This window comes from Dermochelys coriacea, chromosome 9 (genome assembly GCF_009764565.3).
Source record: "Dermochelys coriacea isolate rDerCor1 chromosome 9, rDerCor1.pri.v4, whole genome shotgun sequence".
NCBI classification, from domain to species: Eukaryota; Metazoa; Chordata; order Testudines; family Dermochelyidae; genus Dermochelys; species Dermochelys coriacea.
This window is the reverse complement of record NC_050076.1, coordinates 27,531,740-27,543,819: the sequence shown is the minus strand read 5'-3', so window position 1 is coordinate 27,543,819 and position 12,080 is coordinate 27,531,740. Positions and strand designations below refer to the sequence as shown.

At 39.8% G+C, this 12,080-nt stretch overlaps 1 protein-coding gene across 2 annotated transcripts in view; it reads left to right on the top strand.

The window, feature by feature from the left end:
• The window catches only part of MED12L (mediator complex subunit 12L), a 335,742-nt gene extending 323,786 nt beyond the window's left edge, over window positions 1-11,956 (top strand). For both annotated transcript variants that reach the window (XM_043492366.1, XM_038415603.2), the window contains 2 exons: window positions 1,878-1,959; window positions 11,382-11,956. In XM_043492366.1, the coding sequence (XP_043348301.1) occupies window positions 1,878-1,959; window positions 11,382-11,434 (135 nt within the window). In that variant the 3' untranslated portion in view covers window positions 11,435-11,956. The remainder of the gene's footprint in view (window positions 1-1,877; window positions 1,960-11,381) is intronic.
• The last annotated feature ends 124 nt before the right edge of the window (window positions 11,957-12,080 follow it).

Here is a 12,080-nt window from a genome sequence, read left to right as displayed (position 1 = left end):
TGGTCAAACCCCAGAGTAACTGAGAGCAGAATTTAGCACTTAAGATTTATTTCCCACCAGTTTTCTATTGGTGTAATTCCATTTACTTGAAAGAATTTGCACCTGATTCTCCTCCGCATAAGCAAGATCAGACTCATGCTCATCATTGTTATCTTGTTTCATATGGGCAGAGTTGGTCTGATCCTGAAAAGTGCTGGGCATCCTCAGTTCCCACTGAAGTCAAAGGGAATTGAGGACACAATCACCACCTAGTAAGTTGTGTGCAGAACCCTGGAGGATCAGACCATTTTGTGCTTATCTTTAATTTCATTTGGAGTAATGTCATGGTGGATAAAACATCATTCCCCCTCCCCTCACCAGTACCAGAAGTTTTGTTCAGTTATTACACTTGGTCAAATGATACAGTCAAAACCAACAGACCTTTTTATCAGCTTTGGACAGGGCAGATGATCAAATCACTTTAAAGTACTTTCCTGGATGAATGCTATCGGTTGCAAAGGTAGGAAAGATGGATGGTCTGTTTGCAGAAGACTGAATCTATGCCTTGTGTCTGCCTGGATGCATGTGTGATATCTTCTAACCCAATAGGAAATTCAGAAGATTCCAGAGACTGAGGAAAGCACATAATTTATTGTATAAATGTTAACACTTTGTTCCATCTGTATTCACTATTTATTACCAACAAGTTTGTCATGTTCTGACATCATCAATCTCCAGAAATGTCTCTTTCTAGTTGTTTTTGCTTTTGTTGCCAGCTGCATATGGGATTTTCAGGAGTGAGAAGGTTTTCTTTTCTTTTTATAGTTAACGCTTAGGGAATCTGAAAATAAACATCTGCTTCTCCCTAGGATGTGATAGGAGAGTCTGAGCAGTTTTGACTTACAGAATGTGAAAGACATATATGTATAAATGCTCCAAAATTCTCTCTCTCTCTCTCTCTCTCTCTCTCCAAGGAACAATAGTCTTGGTGACAGCAGGGTCAGCACAAGCTCCAGAGCTTCACTGGCGCATTTTGTTTTGTTACATAGCAGACAAGGAGATAGAAGATTCTATTTTCTCTACATGCCCAGAATCTCTATTATTGGGTTTGCAGTGCTTCCTAGCATCTATACTGCAGCTGGGTGTATGCTTTCCAGCTTGGGCAGACAGAAAAGTGTTAGCTCTGCTTAAGCTAGCATGTTTAAAAAAAAAAAAAGGGGGGGGGCAGTATAGCTGGGTGTAGTAGGAGTGGCAGCTTGGGCTAGCTGTTTGAGTATGTTCCAAGGTTTCTGGTGGATTTGTATTCAGGAAGCTGCCCTTGGCTACACTGCAAAATTTGAGTGCACTAGCTCAAGCAAACTAGAGTGTCTGTCTACCCGTGCTGGGATGTAAGCTCCCAGCTGCAATGTAAACATACTAGTCATAGCAGTGAGACACCAGAGATTTGGAGACAAACTGGAAATTAAAGAAAGATGATGGAGGAGGAAGGGAAGAGAGTCTGGAAGAGGTCCTGGCCAATTCTCCTCCTCTTCATCCTCCTCCATTGTCTTCAATAACTACACAAGAGGTGCAGTTCCCTTGAGCGCCAGTGTGATAGCTGTTTGGGAGGTCTTTTCACGGTGTTATACATACTCAGTCCTGCTGTTTGTTACTAACTGCTTATTACTTACTATTATTACTTAGTCCAGGAAGGATTTCCTGTTTTCCCAGTTCATTAATACCTATATATACTGTTATATGTTAAATTCAGCATGCTAGTTGCTTTTTAATATATAGATATAATACAAACCTTTGCTTTCCCTTTGTGGGATTTGAGAGAGACATAGACCATACTCCTTTGATAAGACATTGATGTGTCATTCTGAATTGTATGAGCATTTTTCATCTTCCTGTTGCAGTTTCCAAGACAAGGTTTGCAGCAGACACAGCAGCAACAGCAGACAGCTGCTTTAGTCAGACAACTCCAAAAACAGCTCTCTAGTAAGTATGCTTATCTATAAGAGGCATCTATTTTTCTGCAGTTTCTTTTGCATATTTAAAACAAGAAACATGAAAATGTAAGTACATCATCATCTTGATACATTCAGTTCTGGTCTCTAGTAAAAGGACAGTTCTGAAAATGATGCAACAGCAAATACTGAAGATCAGATTCTGGATATGATCAGTACCAGTGCATCCATTGGTTCCCGTAGGTCTGCACAGAAGCACTGAATCATTTTCAGGATTGGGGCCTAGATGTTTGTCATCCTGAGTTCAGTCAATGTTGTTTTCTCCTTTCATGTCCTATTTTCAATTGTGGGGATAAATCAGGAACATCATTGCATTGAATTTTTTCCTTGTTTTTCTCCAGTTATTTCTTGCTCATGTTTCAAACATTGTATTGACAAATTTATTTTATTATTCAAAGCAATAGTAAGTGTGTGCACATCAAGGCTAGTTTTTGTCTAAATTTTTCTTTTTTTGGAAAAATTCCTTAATGGTACATTTTAAGAAAATGAAAACAAATATTTTTATTGTTTTTGTTTGATTTGAAATAGTGGGAAAAATTTCCACTCTGTTTCCTTTTCCTTTTTCCAGTTTTTTTCTTTCTGGAAAGTTCAGCACATTTAGAGAAAATTTTTGAATTGGGGTTTTTTTATTTCCCCCAGCACTTTTTTTTTTTTACCCTTTTTTCCCACTGGAAAAGTTTGAGAAAAGTGGAAAAGAAAAAACCTTTCACATTTGGAATTCCCCATCCCTCTTCCCCCTCCCCCCCGGAAAAAATGGCAAAAAAAAAAATGAGGTAGGAAATAAAAAATGAAGTTCTTCTAACTGAATTGAGATTTCTCAAAACAAAATGTTTTAGAAAAAAATGTTTTGAATTTTTTCACTGAAAAGTGAGGTTTTTTGAACAAAACAAAAAACATTTGTTTTCATTTGAATATTAAAATTTCAACCACCATTAGTGTAGAAACTTCCTTTCAAGAGACTGAAAGGTTAAGACTTTAGTTGAGGGAGGAGATGAATAAGAAAGTAATGTAACATATCATAGTATTTAGAAGATAAATTGGGTGCATCTCTCCAAGAACAAGGTTACAGCCAGTGAAATTGAAAGGCAACAAATTAAAAACCGATAAAAGGAACTACCACTTTATACAGCACATTGACCGCCTCTGGAGCTTATTGATACATAGCATTATTGAGGTGAGCAGTGTTCTGAAAGGGTATGAGATTTGTATGTCTAGTGCAAACATCCATATACATTTTTTTAATCCTATATAATGTAAATGGGGAATGTAATGCCCCCTTATGCTTCAGGGTGTAAACCAACAAGAGAGTGATGGGGGTTAGAAAAAACATCCCCCAAGGGCAGGTTATTCCATTAGGGATGTCTTGCACCCTCCTCTTCAGTAGTGTCAGAGACAAGATATCAGACTATATCCCCCCTGGTCTGATCCAGTATGGCAATTCTTGTGTTGCTAGATAAAAATATTACAATTTACTGCAATCATTTTTTTAAAGAAGCTTAATTCTCCAGGACAGGTTGTAAATGTAAGATATAAAATAGTGAGTATGCGGCCTGCTATGATTACAAGGAATTGGAGCATTCATATTTCCAGTGTTGTACAGTGCCAGTGAATTACCCATATTCAATGCCTACAAATCTTTATTCATCTATTTTTTAAACAGAAGCATTATTTCAGCAGGACCAGTCCCTATGAGAACTGAGGATAGAGTCTCTAGTTGGAAAAGATATGCAACTAAATTACTGTTCAAAGACCTGATCTGGATAGATTCTGAGCACTCATGTCTCCAGTGGAATTCCAGCCAGAGCAGAGGTTGCTCAGACCGGATCAGGCCCTACATTTTTAAAAGTAAGCTTGTGGCTTTTTGGTCAGAATACTAACTTGATGGATTGATTAAAAATTTAAAATACAGTGTCACTATTTTCATCTTTAAAAGGTGTTCAAAACATAAACAAATCTTTATTCATTGGCAGGCTTTTCATAGAAGTTTTGATCTGACTGTAGTTAGCGAGGTGTCAACCTATTTGTTAATGGAGTAGCCAATTCAGCAGATAAATGTATGCTCCTGTTGTATTAATTTAAATGGAATGTATGGACCAAAGGTGTTAACTATAACTCAGTCACTGTCTAACATTAAACAGTGTTAACCAAGATCCAGGGTTTGGTATACAGAGACCTCACCCTCCTTAGCTCATGACACTCGCTATTAAAAATCCTTCTAATCTTTTATTAAACATAAAGGAAAGAAGGAAAAAAACAGTTAAAGCATTTGAAATATGAAGTAATAAATTAGGCCTTTGCTTTAACAACATCCCTTGTTCCCTTTCCCTTTAGCTGGAGAGAATTTTTAGAAGGGAAAACCCCCTTGTCTGACCATCTTTTAGATGATGATAAAGTTAATAATAGCTGTCCTTTTGGGGAAAAGAGAAGTTAGTTGCGATGGGCTGGAGCTGCTGCTGTAGTGTTTAACATCTGATCCCATTTTATCCCAGGTGATGTTATGGGATTTGACTGGAACTGGTAGGGTGGCAGTGTCATTTGGGTCCCTCTCTTTGCCCTGGTCTGATCATGACTTCTCCCAGGATCGGGACAGTGAAGGTGTGGGGTCCCAGGAGAGAGTGAGAGGGCGGCAGTCAGGATGGTGAAGCTTGCTCCAGTAGCCAGGTTTTCTCCCAAAGTCTTTCTTTAAGGACCCACAAAGGGAATGGTGGCCAAAATAGTCAATCCCCTTGTTATTTTGTTCACCAAGTAGGTCTATTTTCTGACACACCAATTTTGGTTCAAAGATTTCTGATTCCACACTTCGTTTACTATGCATGATCTCAACCCATACCCTGAGTTATCTCAGTAAGGCCCTTTTGTTTGTATATCAGTCTTTGTCTCCTTTTATACCTTTTCCCATTAACATTTGTTGTTATAGGTTATTGTGACAGCTTATGAACTTGTACTCACGTTTGTCAGTTAGGGTAAACTTATTGGCTCAATTATCACAACACCCCTGCAGAATGTACTTTCATTTGGGTCCCAGAGAACTGTTTTTCATTACTAGTTAAGAAAAGCATTTTGACAATTCCATTATTTTTACTAACAAATTGCAAGTATCCTGCTAGATCAAGTATGTGTGATTAAGTAATATTGCTTTGAATGGCCTTAATTATGTTATGCAGAATACTACGATTCCAGGATTGCTTCATATTCAAGATATCAATGCTGTGGAACTGCTATGGTTGGGAGAAGCTCCCACCTGTTGAGTTCTGGAAATTTTTTCTCTAAACTACTTGCAGGAAAAAAAAAGAAAAGAGAAGAATAAATATTGTCCGTTAGTAACAGCCAGTTAGGTATTGGAACCTCATAATGTGTTAATTTAGAGTTGGTCCATAGAATTTATTTTCCCCTCAAATCCTTATCCATAAGGTTCAAACAGGGGGAAAATATAGGTGGTACAATATTTACCAGTTTGCAGTCCTACATTAGCTGGATGTTCCTGACTTAAAAAATCATGGGTGAAATCCTCACCCTACTGAAGTCAATTGCAAAACTCCCATTGGATTCACTGGGGTCAGGATTCCACCCTTTCAGTGAAAACTCACTTGATACCTTTTTTCCTTTGAGATTACAAATTTGATTAATAAAAGTAATAGAGCTGATGTAATATACTTAGACTTCTGTAAGGCAGTTGACTTGGTACCAGATGACATTTTGATTAAAAACATAGAGCAATATAAAGTTAACATAGCACACATTAAATGGATTAATAGCTGGATAACTGAGGGGCCTTCAGATGTAAATCTAAACAGGGAATTGTCATCAAGCAGGTCTCTTTCCAGTGGGGTCCCACAGGGATTGATTTTTGATCCTACGCAATTTAACATCTTTATCAGTGAACTGGAAGAAAATATAAAATTATCACTGATGAAGCATGCAGGTGACACAAAAATTGGGGGAGTCATAAATAATGAAAGGTTTCAGAGTAGCAGCCGTGTTAGTCTGTATTCGCAAAAAGAAAAGGAGTACTTGTGGCACCTTAGAGACTAACAAATTTATTAGAAAAGGAGTACTTGTGGCACCTTAGAGACTAACAAATTTATTAGAGCATAAGCTTTCGTGAGCTACAGCTCACTTCATCGGATGCATTTGGTGGAAACAGAGGAGTGATTTATATACACAAACACAGAGAACATGAAACAATGGGTTTATCATGCACACTGTAAGGAGAGTAATCACTTAAAATAAGCCATCACCAGCAGCAGGGGGGGGAAAGGAGGAAAACCTTTCATGGTGACAAGCAAGGTAGGCTAATTCCAGCAGTTAACAAGAATATCAGAGGAACAGTGGGGGGTGGGGTGGGGGGGGAGAAATACCATGGGGAAATAGTTTTACTTTGTGTAATGACTCATCCATTCCCAGTCTCTATTCAAGCCTAAGTTAATTGTAACCAGTTTGCAAATTAATTCCAATTCAGCAGTCTCTCGTTGGAGTCTGTTTTTGAAGCTTTTTTGTTGAAGGATAGCCACTCTTAGGTCTGTGATCGAGTGACCAGAGAGATTGAAGTGTTCTCCAACTGGTTTTTGAATGTTATAATTCTTGACGTCTGATTTGTGTCCATTCATTCTTTTACATAGAGACTGTCCAGTTTGGCCAATGTACATGGCAGAGGGCCATTGCAGGCACATGATGGCATATATCACATTGGTAGATGCACAGGTGAACGAGCCTCTGATAGTGTGGCTGATGTGATTAGGCCCTATGATGGTATCCCCTGAATAGATATGTGGACAGAGTTGGCAACGGGCTTTGTTGCAAGGATAGGTTCCTGGGTTAGTGGTTCTGTTGTGTGGTGTGTGGTTGCTGGTGAGTATTAGCTTCAGATTGGGGGGCTGTCTGTAAGCAAGGACTGGCCTGTCTCCCAAGATCTGTGAGAGTGATGGGCCGTCCTTCAGGATAGGTTGTAGATCCTTGATGATGCGTTGGAGAGGTTTTAGTTGGGGGCTGAAGGTGATGGCTAGTGGCGTTCTGTTGTTTTCTTTGTTGGGCCTGTCCTGTAGTAGGTGACTTCTGGGGACTCTTCTGGCTCTGTCAATCTGTTTCTTCACTTCAGCAGGTGGGTATTGTAGTTGTAGGAATGCATGACGTGCACGAGCTGTGGAAAAGTGGAAAAGCAGCATCACTTACCCCATAACCTCAGCTATGCAGAACACAATGCCATCCACAGCCTCAGAAACAACTCTGACATCATAATCAAAAAGGCTGACAAAGGAGGTGCTGTCGTCATCATGAATAGGTCGGAGTATGAACAAGAGGCTACTAGGCAGCTCTCAACACCACTTTCTACAAGCCATTACCCTCTGATCCCACTGAGAGTTACCAAAAGAAACTCCCTGAAAAAGCACAAGAACAAATCCGCACAGACACACCCCTAGAACCCCGACCTGGGGTATTCTATCTGCTACCCAAGATCCATAAACCTGGAAATCCTGGACGCCCCATCATCTCAGGCATTGGCACCCTGACAGCAGGATTGTCTGGCTATGTAGACTCCCTCCTCAGGCCCTTTGTTACCAGCACTCCCAGCTATCTTCGAGACACCACTGACTTCCTGAGGAAACTACAGTCCATTGGTGATCTTCCTAAAAACACCATCCTAGCCACTATGGATGTAGAAGCCCTCTACACCAATATTCCACACAAAGATGGACTACAAGCCGTCAGGAACAGTATCCCCGATACTGTCACGGCTAACCTGGTGGCTGAACTTTGTAACTTTGTCCTCACCCATAACTATTTCACATTTGGTGACAACGTATACCTTCAAATCAGCGGCACTGCGATGGGTACCCGCATGGCCCCACAGTATGCCAACATTTTTATGGCTGACTTAGAACAACGCTTCCTCAGCTCTCATCCCCTAATGCCCCTACTCTACTTGTGCTACATTGATGACATCTTCATCATCTGGACCCATGGAAAAGAAGCTCTTGAGGAATTCCACCATGATTTCAACAATTTCCATCCCACCATCAACCTCAGCCTGGACCAGTCCACACGAGATCCACTTCCTGGACACTACGGTGCTAATAAGCGATGGTCACATAAACACCACCCTATATCGGAAACTGCTGACCCGCTATTCCTACCTACATGCCTCTAGCTTTCATCCAGATCATACCACTCGATCCACTGTCTACAGCCAAGCGCTACGATATAACCGCATTTGCTCCAACCCCTCAGACAGAGACAAACACCTACAAGATCTCTATCATGCATTCCTACAACTACAATACCCACCTGCTGAAGTGAAGAAACAGATTGACAGAGCCAGAAGAGTCCCCAGAAGTCACCTACTACAGGACAGGCCCAACAAAGAAAACAACAGAACGCCACTAGCCATCACCTTCAGCCCCCAACTAAAACCTCTCCAACGCATCATCAAGGATCTACAACCTATCCTGAAGGACGGCCCATCACTCTCACAGATCTTGGGAGTCAGGCCAGTCCTTGCTTACAGACAGCCCCCCAATCTGAAGCTAATACTCACCAGCAACCACACACCACACAACAGAACCACTAACCCAGGAACCTATCCTTGCAACAAAGCCCATTGCCAACTCTGTCCACATATCTATTCAGGGGATACCATCATAGGGCCTAATCACATCAGCCACACTATCAGAGGCTCGTTCACCTGTGCATCTACCAATGTGATATATGCCATCATGTGCCAGAAATGCCCCTCTGCCATGTACATTGGCCAAACTGGACAGTCTATACGTAAAAGAATGAATGGACACAAATCAGACGTCAAGAATTATAACATTCAAAAACCAGTTGGAGAACACTTCAATCTCTCCGGTCACTCGATCACAGACCTAAGAGTGGCTATCCTTCAACAAAAAAGCTTCAAAAACAGACTCCAACGAGAGACTGCTGAATTGGAATTAATTTGCAAATTGGATACAATTAACTTAGGCTTGAATAGAGACTGGGAATGGATGAGTCATTACACAAAGTAAAACTATTTCCCCATGGTATTTCTCCCCCCCACCCCACCCCCCACTGTTTCTCTGATATTCTTGTTAACTGCTGGAATTAGCCTACCTTGCTTGTCACCATGAAAGGTTTTCCTCCTTTCCCTCCCCCCGCTGCTGGTGGTGGCTTATCTTAAGTGATCACTCTCCTTACAGTGTGTATGATAAACCCATTGTTTCATGTTCTCTGTGTGTGTGTGTGGATAAATCTCTCCTCTGTTTTTTCCACCAAATGCATTCGATAAAGCGAGCTGTAGCTCACGAAAGCTTATGCTCTAATAAATTTGTTAGTCTCTAAGGTGCCACAAGTACTCGTTTTCTTTTTATAAATAATGAAGAGGAGAATAGATCACTGATTAAGAGCAATCCAGACCATGTAGTAAACTGGATGCAAGCAAACAATATGCATTTTAATGTGGCTAAATGTAAATGTATACATCTGGGAACAAAGAGTGTAGACCATGCTAATAGGATGGGGAACTTTATCCTGGGAAGTAGTGACTCTGAAAAAGATTTGGGGGTCATGGTTGATAATCATCCAAATATGGGCTCCCAGTGCAACACTGTGGCCAAAAGAACGAATGTGATTCTGGGATGCATGAACCGGGAATCTTGAGTAGGAGGAGAGTGGTTTTTTGACCTCTGTATTTAGAACTGGTGTGACCACTGCTGGAATACTGTGTCCAGTTCTGGTGCTCTGAGTTCAAGAAAGATGTTGATAAATTAAAGAGGGTTCAAAGGAGAGCCCAAGAATGATTGAAGAATTGGAAAACATGCCTTAGAGAGAGAGAGAGAGAGACTCAACTCGCTCAATCTATTCATCTTGACAAAGAGAAGGTTATGGGGTAATTTGCTTACAGACTACAAGTACCTATATGTGGAACAAATATGTAATAATGGGTTCTTCAGTCTAGCAGAGAAAGGTATAATATGATAAAATGGCTGGAAGTTGAAACTAGACATATTCAGATTGGAAAGAAGTCATAATTTTTTTAACAATGAGAATAATTTACCAACAGTTATGGTAGATTCTCAATCACTGACCATTTTTAAATCAAGATTGGATATTTTTCTAAAAGATATGCTCTAGAATTATTTTGGGGAAGTTCTATAGCCTGTGTGACACAGATCAGACTAAATGATCACAATGGTCCCTTCTGGCCTTAGAATCTATTAAATAGGCCCCAATCCTGGAACACTTACATACTTAACTTTATTATCATGGGGAGTCATATTAAAATCAATATGGCTACTCACAGTAGTAAAATTAAGCACATCTATTAAGTATTTGCCATCTTGGGGCCTCAGTGATGAGTGAGTCTAGCGTTACACTTGTCAACATTAAGTTTTAGAGGAAACACCCCAGCAATAGTAATTAATAAATGAAAGCAGTTCATACCTCTTGGGTCTATAGTGTTTCAGTCTGTCTACAGACTCAGGAAACACTTTTGTACTTGTTTACATTTGGAAATTTTCCTTCAGATGATAAGAACTAGGAATTTTTCTTCATGCAGAAAGGGACTAAAGGATTACAAAAGGGGATAAGGCTTCCAAGAGATTTTTCTTGCCAAGATTTTTCTCCAGTGTGGGGTTGAGTGGGACCAGGGTTTGTTCACCCACAAATTCTGCTGATTCTCTGACAATCCAAAACCCAGTAGTTGTGTCCCCATCGTCCATGACTACTGAAGCCAAACTGCTGTAGGACAACCCTTGCCTACTTAAAGGCAGGCACATCCCCACCATGCAGAAGGCACAGCACCAAGTTAATAGGGTCTGGGACTATATTATCTTTTCTCTCAAATCTCCATATGATGGGAAGGGGCTTAAGTGTATCCACACTCATCCTGGCCACTTGCAGGGTGTTGGAAAAGGATAGGATACTTTCTTGGAAGCACAGAGCCACCCTTTCAGAGAGGGGGAGTGTGATCCACATGTGGATCAGGGAAATACAGGTACGGAGTCCTCCCTTTTTTTAATGAAAGTTTAAATGCTGCAGAAACTGATGAGACCATCAAAGAAATGTGGGTTATCCAAGAAAATAAGTGTTACAAAATAGTTGCTTTTAACTTTATTGTTTTAGGCATCGCATTTGCTTGCATGTAATTATTGTTTGAGAGGTCATCTTAAGGGCCCATCCTGGAATCCTGGGGCAGGCAAAACTCCCCTGGAATTTTGTTTGTGGTGTGTGTGCAAAATCCAGCCCTTAATTTGCAACTGTTCAGCCTTGAAAAGTCCTCATTTTCTGAATGGATTGCTCTGACCATTGTTTATTGCTTACTGTGGTGATTTGAAATATAGGTATTTATTTATGTATAATTTTGTACAGTGCACACAACACACGTAAACACTTTGCTTTATTTTTGTTATTTAGGTAACCAGCCACAACAAGGGGTTAACCAATATGGGCATTCTTCACACTTCTGAATCTGGAAGGTGGAATCAAGATGTAGTGTTATGTTTGCACTGAAGAAAAATCAAAATTCAATGCACTAGTTATTGCTAGAAAGCAAATTTTTAATTTTTTTCTTTAATTTTTTTCAATACGTATTTTTTGTGCTGCAATTGATGTGAATATGTAACTAAGTGAAAGTTTTTTGTTTTTTGGGGGTTTTTTTTGCATTTAACTGGAATTAAATGTATGATTTGTGGGCCTATTTAAAGAACACAGTTCTTGCAAAGAATTTGGTGCTTTTTAGGGTACTGTTACTTTAAAAGGGTTAAAGAATGTTGGATTTATTTATTTGTGGGAAACATTTTTTCCTTTTTTTTAAGAACTGCACTGGACCAAACTACTGATTTGAAAGGCACTTCCGATTTTGGCATAAAGATTGATTTGTTCATTAAAGTGTTCTCCTTAGTTCTTCAACAGTAAAATAAGCATTGATTTAAATCATATTAATTTTGACTGTTTGTAATTTTCATAAGCACTTTATAAAGTTCTTTGTTTAAAAGTACCCAATTTTCTCTTGCTTTCATTGTGGAAAGAAGGTGCTGAAGTGGGTTTCTTGCTTGTATTAGAACTTCCTAAGATTCATCTAAAAAGCTACAATGTAATATTAATAAACCTACT